Source organism: Trichosurus vulpecula, chromosome 8 (assembly GCF_011100635.1).
Source record: "Trichosurus vulpecula isolate mTriVul1 chromosome 8, mTriVul1.pri, whole genome shotgun sequence".
In the NCBI taxonomy this organism is placed as follows: Eukaryota; Metazoa; Chordata; class Mammalia; order Diprotodontia; family Phalangeridae; genus Trichosurus; species Trichosurus vulpecula.
The window spans coordinates 54,856,659-54,875,960 of record NC_050580.1 but is presented as its reverse complement, the minus strand read 5'-3'; the positions used below and the strand labels follow the sequence as shown (position 1 = coordinate 54,875,960).

The 19,302-nt window shown below is 37.2% G+C and overlaps 1 protein-coding gene across 2 annotated transcripts in view; it reads left to right on the top strand.

Annotated features, from left to right (window-relative positions):
* MICU1 (mitochondrial calcium uptake 1) overlaps window positions 1–19,302 on the top strand; it is a 271,707-nt gene that overhangs the window by 60,663 nt on the left and 191,742 nt on the right. For both annotated transcript variants that reach the window (XM_036734251.1, XM_036734250.1), the window contains exons 3-4: window positions 3,985–4,147; window positions 13,739–13,901. In XM_036734251.1, the coding sequence (XP_036590146.1) occupies window positions 3,985–4,147; window positions 13,739–13,901 (326 nt within the window). The remainder of the gene's footprint in view (window positions 1–3,984; window positions 4,148–13,738; window positions 13,902–19,302) is intronic.

Below are 19,302 nucleotides of genomic sequence, written 5' to 3'. Positions count from 1 at the left end.
AGATTAAGGAAGAGATTAGTCTTAAGCAAAACAAAGTCTTAAAAACATTTGTTGCTCTTTGAGGTGGCTAAGAATGAGAATTTGAAATGATGCCTGTCACTTGGTTGATTGTTGTCCTTTGTTCTCAGAGAGGACCAAAATGACATCACTATGCTTGAGTCAAGATTCAGTGTGTCCCACTGTGGCTCATCAGGCCAATAGGAGCTTGGAATGTTCTACCACAGGTTGGGAACAAATGTTCCATGTGAACATTTGGGGTGGATACTCTAAACTTGCGCACCCTGTGTTTCCTTTGAGCTGTTTCAATTCTGCTGTTCTCTTAGAGCACAGCACCTTCTCTGATGTGGGCATGCATGCAGAGCAGTCCTGTGCCAATGTCTCCCATGTCACAACATCAGTTCCAAAGTTCTTGAGAGAGACCTTGAGAATGTCCTTGTATCACTTCTTTGGACCACCATATGAATGCTTGCCCTGTGTGAGTTCTCCATAAAATAGTCTGTTTGGCAATAGTTGTTTGCATTCAAACAACTCAGCCAGCCCGTCAGAGTTGTGCTCTCTGAAGCAGAGTTTGAATGCTTGGCAGTTTAGTTCAAGTAAGGACCTCAGTGTCTGGCACCTTACCCTGCTAGGTGATCTTCAGAATCTTCCTAAGACAATTCAAATGGAAGTCATCTGGGTCAGAACACTCACAAACACTGGTCTGATGAAAGTGATGGGGAAATTCAGAAGCTGCTAAATGAAAAACGGGATCTTCACAGGGCTTACCAGCAGGATAGCTGATCCATCTCTAAGAAGGCAGCATTTGATTCTGTCAAAAGTAAAGTACAAGTAAAGCTTAGAGAGATGCAGGATTCTTGGCCCAGTAAGAAGGCAGATGAAATTCAGTATTATGCTGATAAAATAATCCAAAGTGCTTCTATGATGCCCTGAAGGCTATTTATGGGCCAAAGACCTGTGGTACATCTCAACTACTCAGTGCTAATGGAGCCACATTGATTAGTGATAGGGACATGATCCTGGAGAGATGGGCTGAACACTTCCACAGTGTTCTCAGCAGACCATCATCAATCAATGCTGAAGCCACTGACCATTTACCTCAGGTTGAAGTTAATTCCTCCCTAGCTGAAGTTCCAACCAAAGAAGAGGTTTTAAATGCCATTAAGCTCCTTTCATGTGGCAAAGCACCTGGTGCTGATTCTTTTCCAGCTGAGATTTACAAGGTAGGGAGTTCATTGGTCATACAAAAGCTGACTGAAATTTTCCAGGTTATATGGCAAGAGGAGGTTATCCCTCAGGAGTTCAAGGATGCCTCCATTGTCCATCTCTGTAAAGGTAAAGGAGATAGATTGTCCTGTGACAATTCCGGGGGGGAGGGGATCCTCTCTGTTAGTCATTGCTGGCAAGATTCTTGCCAGAGTCCTCCTTAATAGGCTGATCCTTCACCTGGAAGATGGTCATCTACCTGAGAGCCAGTGTGGCTTCAGAAAGGGCTGAGGAACAGTCGATTTTGTTTTTGCTGCCCAACAATGCCAGGAGAAATGCCAGGAGCAGAACTAAGGTTTGTATACAATGTTTGTAGATCTGACCAAGGCCTTTGATACTGTTAGTCATGAGGGTTCATGGAAAATTATGTCAAAATTTGGATGCCAGGAGAAGTTCATCAGCGTTGTACGTCAATTTCATGACGGCAGGCTTGCCCAGGTTTTAGATAATAGACAATGCTCTCGTGCCTTCCCAGTCACCAAAGGAGTGAAATAAGGCTGTGTTCTTGCCCCTGTGCTTTTTAGCATGATGTTTTCAGCCATGTTATCACATGCTTTCAATGAGGATGAACACGACATCAAGGTCAGCTACCGCACTGATGATAAATTCTTCAACTTGAAAAGGCTACAAGCCAAGTCCAAAATGGAGGGAATGTTGATGCATGATTTTCTGTTTGCAGATGATTGTGCACGCAATGCAGCCTCTGAAGCTGAGATGCAGTGAAGTACGGATCAGTTCTCTGTTGCTTGTGCCAATTTAATTTTGGCCTAATTTTTTTTTTGCCTATCACTTGAGGAATGACTGGATAAGTTATGATATGCAAATGTGGTCAAATACTATTGTATTGTAAGAAATGATGAAGAGGATGATTTCAGAGAAACCTGGGAAGAGTGGTATGAACTGATACAGAGGGAAGTGAACAGAACCAAGAGAACAGTTTATGTAATGACAACAATATTGTAAAGACAAAAAACCTTGAAAGATCTGGGAAGACTGATCAGTGTAGTTATCAACTCCCAATTCTAGAGGACTAACAATGGAGCATGATACCTACATCCTGATAGGTGAAGGACTCAGTGCATAATGAGACACACTCAAACACACACACACGACATGACTAATTTGGAAATTTGTTTTGCTTGACTTTACGTGTTTGTAACAAGGGTTTTGTTTTGTTTTTCTTTAGTTTTCAATTAGAGGGTGAGTTGGAAAAAAGGTAGATTTTTGCTGATTCAAAAATAATTTTAAAAATAAATTCTTGTTCTGCTCACTTCATTTTATATCAATTCATAAAAGTCTCCCAAAGTTTTTCTAAATCTGGTGCAGTAATACTCCATTACCTTCATTTGCCATAATTTTTTGATTATTCCCCAACTAATGAGCATTTCCTTAGGTTCTAGTTCTCTGCTAGAAAAAAAAGTACTATTAAGAAGATTTTAGTACATGTTAGTCCTTTTCTATTTTCTTTGATCTCCTTTAGGGATAAACCTAACACAGTGACATTGCTGGGTCCGAGTATATGCATAGTTCTGTAATTCAAGGAATATTTCTAAATTGTTTTACAGAATGCCTAGGCCAGTTCAGTGTCACTAAAATTTTATTAATTTTATTGTTTTTCCCACAGCCCCTCCAATAATTGTCATCTTTCTTTTTTTATCATCTTTGTCAAACTGATGACTGAAACAGAATCTCACTGGTGTTCTCATTTGCATTTTTCTTGTTAGAGATTTGGAACGTTTTTTCACGTGATTGTTAATAGCTTGGTTTTCTTCTTGTTAGAAATTCCTGTTTGGGTGCTATCTGTTGAGGATATCTCTTATTCTTATATACTTGAATTACTTCCCTATGTATCTTCAATATTGAACTTTTATCAGAGAAACTCATTGCAAAGATTTCTTCTCTCCTAATTGTTTCCCTTCTCATTTTAACCACATCGGTTTTTTTTGTGCAAAAAAATAGCAAGGATAGGGAGCAGACCTGTTATTTCAGTATACCGATCTCCAAAGGAAGGAAAACTTCCTCCATTAGTGAAGGTCAGCACCTTCTGTACAACTTAGAGTCTTAATAAGCAAAAGCTTTTGCAAAAAAAATTCAATTTTATGTAATCAGAGTTATCCATTTTATCTTCCATGATACTTTCAGTCCCTCATTGGGTCAAGAACTCTTATCTATAGTTGATGAAACAGTTTTTTTTATCATTTGTTCTTTGACCCAAAAATTCTTTATGATTAAATTATTTAGACTCCATTCAATATTGAATTCTTTCTTCAAATGCCCTTTGTTGGTTATAATTTTTATTATGTTATGGTTAGTCAGGGATATATTTAATATTTCTCCTTTTCTTCATTTGTTTGTGGTTCTAATGCCCTAACCTGTGATAACTTTTCATAAAGGTGCCAAACACACGTGGGAAATGGGAGAGATCACTGAGGACTGTAGTAGTCAGAAAAGACTTAATAGAAAAGGTAGAATAAAGTTTTGACAGTTTGATTTGACAAAAGGAAGAACCTCTGGACACACCTGGCATTCATTGTTCTTAATGTTGAAAAGAACCTGTAATATTAAGGATCTCAGTTATATTCAGAGTATTAGCTTTGTTTATGTATAGATACTAGATTTTTTTTTTAAAGCAGAAGATCTATTTCTCTTGATCCTGTTACTCCTATGTGTGATGTTTCCTAGTGATTGGATTAATCTGTATTATGTTCTTGCTCGTCACAGAGCCCATGCAGAATCTCCACCATCATTAAACAAAGACCTCAAGGATGATGATAATGATGAGGACGATGAGGAGAATAAGGATGAAGAAGCCTGTAAAAGCAGTCATGTTCATGGTCTACCAGAAGAGAAAAAGAAGAAGTGTTCTGGATTCAGGGACCGAAAGGTATTGGGGAAAAAAAATCTCCACTCTTAGAGTATGGATTCTTTGTGGAGGTATCACTGTGTACTTTTTGTTTTGTTTTGGTTTTTGGCAGGGCAGTTGGGGTTAAGTGACTTGCCCAAGGTCACGCAGCTAGTACACGTGTCAAGTGTCTGAGGCCGGATTTGAACTCAGGTCCTCCTGACTCCAGGGCCAGTGCTCTACTCACTGTGCAACCTACCTGCCCCCAACTGTGTACTTTTTACTATCCTGCATACTGTAGTTGAATTCTATGCCTGAAATATCTGTTTTAGATATAATATTGTATTTCATGAACTCCATTTTCCCACTTTCAAAATTTTTTCCTATTTATGTCATACCCTAAGCCAAAAGTATTGAAGCAATGTGAAATATTTAACTTGTAGGTCAGAGCTAGTGCCAAGGATATCTAATTTTTTCTTCTTCTTTGTGATCTTGTACTTAATTTGACTTCTGAATTTTAATCTTTTGCTTAATGGAATTAAATGACAATAAATGCCATGGTGCTTATTACCTTGTGCTTTCACTGTGCTCATGATTTGCAATATCAAGTTTTAATTATGAATAGACCTCCTTTAGCAACATATGAATGGGGATCATGAAACAGCCACTGACTAATAATAATTTTTAATGTTTATACTCCATACTTGTGTGTGAAATTTTTCTGTCACAATCACCACCTGCCATTATCATCACATGTACTTTTGTCACAGAAAAGTTCCACTTTCTGCATCTTGTTAATTGTCAGTATTTTGGGGCTTGTTGAATTTAGTGTCCAGGGGCTGGCAGTATAAAAAGCAAAGTAATGACTTTCCTTCCAACTTCATTCCTGATAATCAATTTTCTACTTTTAAATCCTGATTTAAGAAGCTCCTCTTTTCATTTGTCCCACTAGTTTTACTGCTTCAAAGTCAGATGGTTCTTTTTTTTTTTCACTCACGGTTCAATTTGGGAAATTTTAATTCTCTGCTGAGTTTGTTTGCATAATGTTTTCCCCAGTAACTGGCAATTCAGTTTAATTCAACAAGCATTTATTAAGTATCTTCTGTGTGCAAAGCAGTGTGGTTGGATCTGGGGATGAAGCAGCAGAAATGGATAGCCACAGAGGTTAAGGGCTCTGAGAGGTCACTGCCTCCAGTGGTCTCGTTTTACAGATGATGCATCTTGAGGCCCAGAGAAATCAGTTGACTTGGCCAAGGTCATAGAAACAGTAAGTGACAGAGCCAGAATTTTAACCTAGTTACTCCTGTTCCAATCTTGGTATTCTTTCCCCTGAACCAAAGAGCCTTTGCCTTCAAGACAGTTACATTCTAAGGAGAGACAGTATGGGACTGATGAGGAAAGGAATTTCAGTGTGTGGTTGGAGTCCTAATAACTGGAAGGATAAGGAAAGGCCTTGAACTGATCCTTGAAAAGAGCTAGGGATACAGCTGCGAAGGTGAGGAGAGTAAAAGCGTTTCTGGTGTAGGGGGTGCCCTATACAAAGTCATACAGAAGGAAGATGAAGCATTCTGTATATAGAATAGCAAGGAAGCCAGTGCACCCAAAACAGAGAAGGTGAAGGGAAGGAACTTGAAATAAATCTGGAAAAGTAAACTGGAGCCAAATTGTGAAGGACCTCTAAGAACAAACAAGAGTTTCTATCTTAACTTCAAGACAGTAGGAAGCCACTGGTGCTTTCTGAGCAAAGTGACAGGGTATCAGTTGGTAGCTGTATGGAGATAGATTGACAAGGGGAAAGACTAGAAGCAAGGAGATCAGTTAGGAAACTATTGTAAAGGGATAAAGTGACAAGTAGACAACTTCAGTGTGATTTCTAGTGAATTTCTAAGTTCTGTGTCACAGGTTTAATCCCTCAGTGTTATAATGTATCCATTAGGAAACTTAGTTTTTCAGCTTGAGCCCAAAAGTACAGGAAGGTATTTATTTTATTGAGAGGGTTCATTTGTATCCATTAGTAGATTTACTTGCTCTCCAGAGAAGGGGGATTTCATTAAAAGATAAGCTTAACCATGTTTCTTAATTTCCAAAATACCATGGGAAAAAACTTTTGGACAAGCATTATCTTTATAGTAAGAATATCTTTACTTCCTGCAAATGGATGTTGTAACTAGGTAAGACCTCATCCTGATACACTGTAGCCTTTACCAGCAGACAATATGTAATCCCATAGTAAATATATAGAAAATCTTAATAAAGGCAAAGTGCTTTTCTGAAGTGGAGGAGGAGGCTTACATGTTCCTAATGGTCTTTGTAGTGTTTTCTCTTTTGGCCTAAGGACATACTAGAATCAAGTGGGCTTTGATTTAGTACATTTAGAGGCTTGGATTTGATACTTAATGGGTCTAATTGTAAACGTATGTTGTTGGAGACCCAGTTATTTGCATGGTGGCTTCATTTCCAAGTCAATATTGATTAAATTCAGACTTCCTAAGGCTTAGGTAGCTGACATGAATTTTATTTTTTAAAATTATTCTCTAAACTGTGACATGATTTGGAAAAACCTTGATTAACAGAAAGGTAGTTGCAAGGAGCTGCATAGTTAAAATAGCTATTTACATGATTTTATCAATCATAACTTGGCTTGAGAGGGTATGTGATATTTTTTATTCAGCTTTGAATGTGATAATATCATATGTTCCTATCCATCTTGTTATTTGTGGCAAGCTTTATTTTATTTTTGAAGTTTTATCGATGCCTTTGGTTTTTATATCAGTTACTTCTGGACTTAACTGCCATCCTGCTACTATTTCATCATAAAGCAAAACAGTTTTGAAAAAGTAACAAATACAATGGCCAAGTTGAGCAATGCATACATTATTTTGTCTGTCATACTTTTAAGTCAGAGGTGTCCACTGCAGACAAAACTCCTGAGTGCTTCAGGAACTAGAATAAAATGTAGTTGGTAAATGTTTCACAAAATAAATAAAAATACATTATGCTATTCTAGAGGCCAAAGGAGCTAGGATCGCAAACAAGAATCACTTACCCAGCAAACGAAGTATAATCCTTCAGGGGGGAAAATGGGCATTCAGTAAGATAGAGGACTTTCAAGCATTCTTGATGAAAAGATGAGAGCTAAATAGAAAATTTGACTTTCAAATACAAGACTCAAGAGAAGCAGAAAAAGGTAAACAGGAAAGGGCAATCACAAGGGACTAAATAAGGTTATGCTGTTTACATTTCTACATGGGAAGATGATACTTGTAACTCATAAGAACTTTCTCATTATTAGGGCAGTTAGAAGGAGTATATATAGACAGAAGGCACAGGTGTGAGTTGAATATAAAATATGAACATGAAAAAATAAAATTAAGGGGTGAGAGAGAAATGCACTGGGAGAAGGGGAAAGGGAGAGGTAGAACGGGGTAAATTATCTCACATAAAAGAGGCAAGAAAAAGCTTTTACAGTGTAGGGGAAGATAGAGGAGATGAGGGGGAGAGTGACCCCTACTCTTATCAGAATTAGCTCAAAGAGAGAATAACATGCGCACTCAATTGGGTAGAGAAATCTATTTTACCTTATAGCAAAGTAGGAAGGGAAGGGGATAAGAGAAGGAACGGTAGGGTAATAGAAGGAAGGGTGGACTTGGGAAGGGGATAGTCAGAAACAAAACACTTCTGAGGAGGGACATGGTGAAAGGAGAGGGAGAGAATAGAATAAACAGGACGGGGAAATAGGATGGAGAGATACAGTTAGCAACAGTAACTGTGAAAAAAATTTTGAAGTAAGTTTCTCTGATAAAGACCTCATTTCTCAAACACATAGAGAACTGAGTCAAATTTATAAAAATAAGAGCCATTCCCTAATTGATAAATGATCAAGAGAGACGAACAGTTTTCAGATGAAGTAATCAAAGTGATCTGTAGCCATATGAGAAGGTGATCGCTATTGATTGGAGGAATGCAAATTGAAACAATTCTGAGTTACTGCCTCATACCTGTTAGATTAGCTAATAGGACAGAAAAGGAGAATGACAAATGTTGGAGGGAATATGGGAAAAATAAGACATTAGTGCACTATTGGTGGAATTGTGAACTGATTGAACTATTCCGTAGAGCACTTTGGAACTATGCCCAAAGGTCTGTCAAACCATGCATACCTTTTGACCTAGCAATACACTACTGGGTCTGTAGTCTGAAAGAGATAAAAAACAAAAAGGAAAAGGCCCTATATGTACAAAAATACCTATAGCAGCACTTTTCCGGTGGCAAAGAATTGGAAATTAAGGGGATGCCTATCAATTGGGAAATGGCTGAACCAATTGTGGTATGTGACTGTGATGGAATACTGTTGTGCTATAAGAAATATTGAGCAGGATGCTCTGAGAAAAACCTGGAAAGACTTAGATGAGTTGATGCAAAGTGAAATGTACTTTGTACATATAGCAGCAATATTTTAAGATAATCAGCTGTGAATGACTTAGAAATCCTCAGCAATACAATGGTCCATCTCTAGAAAAAGAACTGATGGGGTCTGAATACACATTGAAGCATACTTTTTTTGCTTTTTTTTCTTGATTTTTTTTGTCTGTGTTTTCTTTCACAACATGACTATTATGGAAATGTTTTGTATAACTACACATGTATAACCTGTGTTGAATTGCTTGCCTTCTTAATGGGGGTTGGGGTGGGGAGGGAGGAAGGGAGAGAAATTGAAACTCAAAAGTTTTAAAAATGAATGTTAAAAATTGTTTTTACATGTAATTGGGGAAAAATAAAATACTAAGTGAATACCCACAGTATTAGGATAGGGAGAGCTTACCACCCCCACTAAGGTATTCTGTCCCATAATCGAGCAACTCTTATTCCACCTTCCTATTGTTCCAAAATCTACCTGCTTGTCACTTCTATCCATTTCGGTTCTACCCTCTGGAGCCACAAAAAATAAATCTACATCATCTTCCACAGAGAAATCATTTTTTTCCTCTTCTTTTTTTTAATTAATTTTTTTTTATTAGTTTACAACACTCAGTTCCACAAGTTTTTGAGTTCCAATTTTCCTCCCCCTCTGCCCCAAGACGGCATGTAATCTGATATAAGTTCTACATATAACTTCACATTAAACTTATTTTCCCAATAATCATGTTGTAAAGAATTATAACCAATGAAATGAACCATGAGAAAGATGTAACAAAACCAAAGATAAAATAAAATAAAATACAAAGAAAAAAACAGAGAGAGCAAATAGTTTGCTTCAGTCTGCATTCAGATTCCATAATTCTTTCTCTGGACGTGCATAGCCTTTTCCATCATGAGTCTTTTGGAGCTGTCTTTGAACCTTGCATTGTTAAGAAGAGCCAAGTCTAGAGAAATTATTTTTTAAAAAATCTTTTGAATAATATTTTTCTCAATTACAATGTAAAAACAATTAACATTCACTTTTTAAAATTTTGAATTCTAAATTCTCTCCCTCCCTCCCCTTACTTCTCCCTGAAATTGTAAGCAATTTGGTGTGGGTTATACATGTACAATCATGCAAAACATATTTCTGTATTAATCATCTTGTGAAAGAAAACACAGAACAAGAAGAAAAAAAGCCATGAAAAAAATACAGAAAGTGAAAAATAGTATGTCTTGATCGATCGGCATTCAGACTCCATCATTTCTTTCTTTGAATAGCATTTTTCATCCATAGTCCTTTGCAATTGTTTTGTACCATTGTATCACAAAGTAATTCTTGAGATATTTAGTAAATCTATCAGTCTGTCCCCACTGCTGACTTTCGCAGCCTCCAGTGCCTTCTCTTCCCCAGGCACAGTTTTCTTATCCTTCAGCATCCACCTCCCTGTCCTTTTGATAATTTCTTAAGATGTGCTGCACAGAACTAAACAGGATACTGCAGTTGGATCCAGACCTGTGTGGGTGCAGCAGGATTATTGCCTTTCCTGGTGTCAATTTTGTGCTTTTATTCTTATACCAAATTCTTTGACTAATGCAGCCTAAAGTTGTTTTAGCTTTTTTTTTTTGGCAGCTAAGTCATGCCCCACTTATAATGACAAATATACACCCCATTTCCAGATTTATGGGTCTTTGACTAGAGGGATTCACTGAGTCTTCACTAGCAATCAAGGAATCCAACAGTCATTCATAGAATTGTTCTCTGGCCACTAAGTTCTTACCTTTCTTTTCATTTCTTTCACAGACCATTGGAATATTAATGACTTGATGTTAATGGACAGAATAGTCTCTGGCAGTATATATTGTATTTGTCCTTTGGTTTTGTTTGTTTGTTTGGTTGGTTTTTGTTTATTTGGTTTTGCTCTACCAAAATGGTGTTATATTTTAAGCATTTTATTATGGTTTTAGTCCTTATTTCACGTGTTTATTTGATAATTTAATTTCATATGCTTCTTAAGTGATAAACAATTTTGAAAGTATTTTTCAATACAGTTTTCACCATCCTTCCCTGTGATCAGTTTTGTATTTAAATCACTGAGTATCAAGGAATTAGAAATTAAACATTAAAGAAATGACCATACATTAAGCCATGACCAAGCTATTTATAGGTTTTAAATATATATTAATTCCAACAAAAAAATGATAATAATAACATATAAGATGAGGGAATTGGGCTAGATGACATTGAAGGTCCATTCTGCCTCTAAAATTATGATCCTATGATGTTTGTTTCCATCATATCGCCTGCTGATCTCATTTTCTTCTGTGTATTATTTTTTAAGATTTTGTTGCTGTTTTATTATTATTTAATATTTTTTAGTTTTCAACATTGATTTCCACAAGATTTTGTATTACAAATTTTCTCCTCGTTTCTACCCTCCCCCACCCCAAGATGACATATATTCTGATTTCCCCTTTCCCCAGTCTGCTCTCCCTTCTGTCACCCCACTCTGCCCACATCCGCTTTCCCCTTACTTTTTTGTAGGGCAAGATAGATTTCTATACCCCATTGCCTGTATATCTTATTTCCCAGTTGCATAGAAAAACAACTGTTCTTTTGAGCATTTGTTTTTAGAACTTTGAATTCCAAATCCTCTCCCTTCTTCCCTCCCCACCCACTCTTCTTGAGAAGGCCAGCAATTCAACATAGGCCACACATGTATCATTATGCAAAACACTTCCATAACAGTCATGTTATAAAGGATAAACTATATTTCCCTCCAACCTATACTGTCTCCCTTTATTCAGTTTTCTTCCTTGAGCCTGTCCCTTTTCAAACGTGTTTGCTTTTGATTACCTCCTCCCCTGATCTGCCTTCCCTTCTATCATCCCCCCTTTTGTTGTCCCCTTCCCCGCTACTTTCCTGTAAGGTAGGATACCCAATTGAGTGTGTATGTTATTCCCTTCTTAAGTCAAATCCGATGAGAGCAAGATTCACTCATTCCCTTTCACCTGCCCCCTCTTCCCTTCCAATAGAACTGCTTTTTCTTGCCACTTTTATGTGAGATAATTTACCCCATTTTGTCTTTCCCTTTCTCCTCCCAATATACTCCTCTCTCACCCCTTAATTGTATTTTAGTTTTAGATATCATCCCTTCGTATTCAACTCACCCTATGCCCTCTGTCTATACATATATATGTATATACACACACACACACACACACACACACACACACACACACACAAATTCCTTTCAACTACCCTAATACTGAGAAAGGTTTCATGAGTTACAGATATCATCTTTCCATGTAGGAATGCAAACAAAACAGTCCAACTTTAGTAAGTCCCTTATGATTTCTGTTTCCTGTTTACATTTTCATGCTTCTCTTGATTCTTGTATTTGAAAGTCAAATTTTCTTTCATTCAGGTCTGGTCTTTTCATCGAGAAAGCTTGAAAGTCCTCTTTTTATTGAAAGTCCATATTTTGCCCTGGAGTATTATACCCAGTTTTGCTGGGTGGGTGACTCTTGGTTTTAATCTTAATTCCATTGACCTCCAGAATATCATACTTCAAGCCCTTTAATCCCTTAATGTAGAAGCTTCTAGATCTTGTGTTATCCTGATTGTGTTTCCACAATACTCAAATTATTTCTTTCTAACTGCTTGCAATATTTTCTCCTTGACCTGGGAACTCTGGAATTTGGCTACAAAATTCCTAGTTTTCTTTTTGGGATCTTTTTTAAGAGGCAATAGGTGAATTCTTTCAATTTTTATTTTACCCTCTGGTTCTAGAATATCAGGGCAGTTTTCCTTGATCATTTCTTGAAAGATGATGTCAAGGCTTTTTTTTTTGATCATGGCTTTCAGACAGTCCGGTAATTTTTAAATTATCATTCCTGGATCTATTCTCCAGGTCAGTGGTTTTTCCAATAAGATATTTCACATTGTCTTCTATTTTTTCATTCTTTTGCTTCTGTTTTAAGTTTCTTGATTTCTCATAAAGTCACTAGCTTCCACTTGCTCCAGTCTAATTTTTAAGGTGGTATTTTCTTCAGTGGTCTTTTGGACCTCCTTTTCCAATTGGCTGATTCTGCCTTTTAAGGCATTCTTCTCCTCATTGGCTTTTTGAAGCTCTTTTGCCATTTGAGTTAGTCTATTTTTTAAGGTGTTATTTTCTTCAGTATTTTTTTGGGTCTCCTTTAGCAAGTTGTTGACTTGTTTTTCGTGATTTTCTTGCATCACTCTCATTTCTCTTCCCAATTTTTCCTCTACTTCTCTAACTTGATTTTCCAAATCCTTTTTGAGCTCATCCATGACCTGAGACCAATTCATATTTTTCTTGGAGGCTTTTGATGTTGGCTTTTTGACTTCGTTGACTTCTTCTGGTTGTATGTTTTGATCTTCCTGGTCACCAAAAAAAAAAGATTCTATAGTCTGAATCCTTGTACACTCCTTGTTCATGTTTCTAGCCAACTATTTGACCCTTGAGCTTTTTGTTAGGGTATGATTACCTTTAGAGTGGCGAGTGCTTTGTCCCAAGCTTCAGGAGTCTTGCACTGCTGTTTTCAGAGCTACTTCTACACAGCAAGCTCTGCCACACCAGCGTTCCTCCTCCCCCAAGAACTGCCAGCAGGACCAAGACCCAGATCCAAGCAGGGCAAAGCAAGAGAACCCTGCCTCTGCACCAGCAAAGCACTCCCTCCACTCCTGCTCTGATGTGCTGCTTGATTCCTCCCACCAGGTGGGCCTGGGGCTGGAAGCAGCCACAGCTGGAGCTCTGGAAGCTGTGTGACCCTGGGCAAGTCATAAAGCTTTTCCTTAGCTTCGTTTTCTTCATCTGTAAAATGGGTATGATAATAGCGCCTACGTTGTAAGGTTGTTGTAAGGATTAAATGACATAATGCAAAAAAAGTGCTTTGCAAACTTTAAAACAGTATATACATGTAAGCTATTACTTTTCAAGATATATCTAAATCTCTGAAGAGAGCTCTCAACTTTACCTGTTTAATCCAAGAAAATTTTTCTTAATTGATGCTTAGGAATTAATTTGAATCAAACTGACACCAACATGTAGCCCAAAAAGTTAAAGAGAAACATTGTTTGAGAATAGTAATCCTTAAGGTGTTTCCCTTCTAGGGCTGTTGTGAAGATTGAATTAGATGATATGTGTAAGGAGCCCTATATAAAATTGAGATGCTTTTTTAATGCTAATGATTCTTAAATTTATTTCTTAGGTGATGGAATATGAGAACAGGATTCGAGCCTACTCCACTCCTGACAAAATTTTCCGATATTTTGCTACTTTAAAGATTATTAGTGAGCCTGGTGAGGCTGAAGTGTTTATGACTCCACAAGATTTTGTGAGATCCATAACCCCCAACGAGAAGCAGCCAGAACGTAAGTTGGTGGAGCAGAGTGGGAAGGCTTGCCAAGTTACTGGCCTTGAAACTGTTTTTCTGTATGTTGCATGAATAGTATTCTTTAACATCTTTCTCCTTTCAACTAAGAATCTTAGTGTTTATTACAACATAGTTATTATTAGCCTCAGCAATCCTCTGTGAAAAATAAGGACTTTAGATTAAGACCATGCTCACATCATCCAGATAAAACTCTATCAATATAAGGAGACAAGAAAGGAGCTCACAAAATCTATGGTATGGTATTTGAGGCCTCCAGAGGAACTTCTTCGAGATAACTAGGCTTCAGTGTGAAGGATATTTTCTATATTGGCGATAGAAAAATGCTGCTTCTTATTTTCTTTAAAAGTGATGCTTAACATTGTTAAGACTCACAGTGGAACTAAGGCATGTAGCAGTTACTTGAAGTCTTTTTACCTACCACTGGTCAAAATATTAATATGAAAGTTGAGCACAGTAATGATGCAGGAACTTTCTACTCCCCCCTCTGTGTTTTTTTGAGCTCTGTTACCCCTGCTCTGACTTCACTTCCCATCCTCTCCCACCTTTACCCTGTAGTTAACTAGTTCAACATTACTCTGCTCTCTACCCTCAAATATTTTGTATATTCATATTGTTGCTGTGCTCATCCTTTGCCAAGTCTTAGCCTTGGATGGCTTCTACCACGTGCTTCATCTGCTCCTAGCCACATGTTGCTGAATGCGCCTGAAGCTAGCTACACAACAGTGCTGCCTGGGTACATGGCTAAATCTGTGTTCCATCAAGTTTTGACTATTGTCTTTGCTGTCAGAGAAATGAATTTTTTTTAATCAGAAGTTAGAAAGAAGGTGATAGCAGCAAGATTATTTTATCATGATATTGTTTTATCATGATATTGGGCACATGTTTTCTAAGTACTGTCTCAGGAAATATATGAGCCAGGATAGCACATTGGAAATATTTGGCAAGGTAAAGAACAATATATATCGATAGTGGAATGATTTTTGCTTTAATCTTAAAATGCTTTTGGTTGGGCTCTTTCCCCGTCACCCCTGCCCCCAATCAAAAAGTATTGTAAAGGATCTATAGATCTTGTCCCTTTCTTAATTCTAGTTTCTTTTCTCAAAAAAATTATATTCACACAGACATTTGGGTTTTGTTGTGAGCCTTGTGTCTGAGGGAGCAATGAGTAAGTAACCAAAATCATGGCCCCATGGCCCCACTTCAGGTCACTACTTACCCCAGATGATGAGTCCTAGTTCAAGTACTGGTCTTTTGTGGTGCTAACAAATGAAAGGGAGCTTTTCTTTCATAAAATTGTATGTGTATACTGACCCAATGGAAAGCAGCTCCGTCAAAACTAGGACCCTGTCAATTACCCGCTGAAAAGATATTTGGAACGTCATTGAAGGAATCCTTTTCTCTCTTTCTCTTCCATTGAACCTGATCAAAGGAGGCCTTGAACTTTTATGTGAGGAAGTCTTCAAAATCCCTCATTTAAAACAATCGCATCTCCAAATAAATGACCTTCGCGTGATTCCTAAAGATTTCTTTCACTTCCTGCCAAATCACATATGGCTGGATCTCTCACAAGATAAAATTAAAGCTATTCCTTCTGGGATCAGATTTCACAAGCAGTAGGGAGCCACTGAAGATTTTTGAGGAGAGGAGTGATGTGTTCAGACAGCTACATCTTTGGAAGTCCAATGGACAGTCTTCTATCTGCAGGCATCTTACGGATTATGGAGAACTACATTTATCCTACACACTAGAAAAATATTGCTCTCCTTTCTAAAGATGAAAAATGTACATAGAGCTAATGAAAAAGAATATATGTTTGTGTTTATGTGTGTATATGGATAATGCAAAGGTTCTTCATGTTGTATACATATAGACATACATAAGTGTGTGTATGCATGTGCATGTGTGCATGTGCATATGTGTGTGTGTGTGTGTGTGTGTGTGTGTGTGTGTAGTAATGATGGGAGGAGATAGATACCAGCTAGCTATAGAGCTTAAAAGAAATAAGTTCAGAAAATATACTCTTGCTTTTTAGGATTGAAAGAAGTAGATCATGTACCTTTTTAATTAATTTTTTTTTATTTTAAAAAATTATCTATTTTGTTTTGAAATACAGTTTGGTGCCTGATATTTGGGAAATGAATTTTCAACAAAACAAGTTGAAGGTAAACCCTTATCTTCAAGGAAACTGTAGACTCAGGAAGGTCTAGAAAGTTGTCCCATCTTGTTTATGCTCATCAGTCCCCTTGTTCCTCATTCACTCTGTGCTGGGAATAGACAGCATCACCTCTCAGGTGTATACACAGCAGCAACCTTTGCAGTATCTTTCTTTTGTCTGTTTCACACCTTTATCTGAGAAAGTTTGATTTCCCAGCTCTGCTGGGAAGTGGGCTATATGCAAGTGAATGGAAATCCTAGAGAAGTCAGTGAAGGGCTAAGTTGAGGTTGACAGTGTCTGCAAGTCCCAATCCTTCCTCTCACCCAAGAGAAGCCAGGGAATTTGCAAAGTTTCCCTTCACCCTCCCTTCTCCATAGCTTCCATCCCAGTCTGAGGCAGGGCAAGAGGGGAAAGGGGTCTGAACTCCAGGTCAGAAGCATGGAGCTTTTTACTTCCTTGGCTTCCTGTGGCTGCTTCCTTTTTCCTTGTGCTTCCCATTCCGTGAACATCCCAATGGGAGAGTTAGGGCGGACATTTCCTGGGGGGAGAGGTATCCCCCTCAATCCTCCTAATCCAGATTGTGAACAAGGGTGAAAGGATCCTCCTCCTTGATGATGCCCCATCCTGGCACCTGGTCTCAGCTGCTCCTCCAAGCTCGGGAGGGAACACAGCCCCAACACTTATAGATTCTATTACAAAATGTTCTTTAAGAGATAAGGAATAACTTAAATAGCTAGAGAAATAATCAGTACTCATGGCTGACCCATGTCAATATAGTAAAAATTACAATACTACCAAAGTTAATTGACATTTTTAAGGATATACCAAACTATCAAAAGGATGCTTCACAGAACTTGGTAAAATAAATAACAGTTCATATGAAGAAAAAAAAATATTTAGAATATCAAGAGAAATAAAGTTAGTAATGAAGAAAGAATAGTACTTCCTAACCTCAAACTTTTCATTAAGTAACAGCCTTCAAAACAATTTGATATTGGTTAAAAAATAGGGAAATAGGTTACATGAATTGGAGGAATAACAATGGCAATCAACCCAGTGTTATGTAAATCAGAAAACAAAGCATCCTGAAAAGAATTTCATATTTAATAAGAACTGTTGGGAAAATTAGAAAACAATCTGGTAGAAATTAGGCTTGGGCTAACACCTTAAGCCATATTTCACAATAAATCCAAAAGGGTACATGACCTGAATGTTAAAAGCCCTACCATTAAAAAAAGAAGAGAAGCAGATCATATTTCATAGTTATTGGTAGGTGATATATTCTTAACCAAACAAAGATTTGAGGCAATTATAAGATATAAAATAGGTAACTTTGATTATGTTAAGTTGAAAAGCTTCAGCATAAACAAAATTAATGTATCTAAGATAAAAAAGAAATCAATCTACATCTCAGGTAAGGGTTTCATAGCCAAGGTCTATTTAAAAACAAAACAAAACCTAACATATAAGACCAAAAACCATTTCCTAATAGATCAGTGGTCAAAGGATAGGAACAGTTTTCGAAAGAAGAATTGCAAACTTAACAAAGTAAAAAGAAATGGTTCAAATCAGTAATGATTAGACAAATCAAAACAATGCTGAGTTTCACCTCATACTCAGCCATTTGGCAAAGATGACAAAAGTTAGGAATAGTCGACAGTGTCGAAGGAATTGTGGAAGGATAGGCACAGTAGTATATTGTTCATGGATCTGTGAATTACTGTGCTCATTCTGGAAAGCAGTTTGAAATTGTGCAAATAAAATGAATAAAATGGCCCCAACCTTCAACGAAGAGATTCTAGCACTAGGTATATCCCGAAAAAGTTGTTGATAAGAATCATCCTCTATATACCCAAATATTTATAGTAACATTTTTTTTTTGTGGTAGCATAGAATTGGGAACCAAGTAGATAGTCATCAGTTAAGGCTTGGCTAAATAAATTACAGTACAAGAATATAATGGAGGGGCAGCTAGGTGGCACAGTGAGTAAAGCACCAGCCCTGGAGTGAGGAGGACCTGAGTTCAAATGTGGCCTCAGACACTTGACATGCTTTACTAGCTGTGTGACCTTGGGCCAGTCACTTAACCCCAATTGCCCAACTTTCCCCCCTGCAAAAAAAAAGAATATAATGGAATATTACTGGGCTGTAAGAAATGACAAATGTTATAAATGCATGGAAAGATTTATATGAACTGATGCACAGTAAACTAAATAGAGCCAAGAAAACAATATACATAATGACTTCAACAGGGTAAATAAAAAGAACCATCACAAAAAAATCAGAAGTGAATATTGCAAAACTGCAAAGAGCAAGCATGGCTCAAATAAAAAGACATATGAAGAGGCCTCCACCCTTTTGAAGAAGTGGGAGATCTATAGGCATGGTATATATTTTATATTTTTGGATTTTTGTGATGTTGTTGTTCAGTCATTTCAGTCATCTCTGACTCTTTGTGACCCCATTTGAGGTTTTCTTGGCAAAGATAGTGGAGTGGTTTGCCATTTTCTTCTCCATTGTGTCCCCATTTTACATATGAGGAACTCAGGCAAATGGGAGTTAAATGACTTGCCCAGGGTCACACAACTAGTAAGTGTCTTGAGGCCTGATTTCAATTCAGATCTTCCTGTCTCCAGGCTTGGTGCTCTATCCACTGTACCACTTAGTTGCATATATCAATCTAACTTTTTTGTCCTTTTCTTTCCCTGTTAAAAAATAGTTATATAAAATGGCTCTCTGGGAGGGAGAAGGAAGAGATACTGGAAGAAATTCTGGTGATGTAAAAAAACACGTATATCAAAAAAACAAAAATAAAACAGCTCATAAACTCATGACATGAAAGGAATTTTAGAAAAATTTGATAAGATAAACCTCTGACTATATTATTGGATGGAAATAGAAAGGAATGCACATATATCTCAGCTATGCATGGCACTCTATACAAATTAATTATAGCTTAAAAATTTCCGAAATATAGAAGGGTAGAAGTATTATATGTGTCCTTCAGTGATAAAATGCCATAGAAATTACATTAAATAAGGATTTTCTGGAAAAAAAAGATTCAAGTCAATTGGAAATAAGTAACTTAAAAAAATGTTGGATCAAAGAATAGTTTATAGAAATAAAAATTTTGTCAAAGATAATTACAACAAGGAGACAACATTCCAAAATTTAGGGATTGCAGCCAAAGCAGTCCTTAGAGGAAATTATAACTTTAAACAGT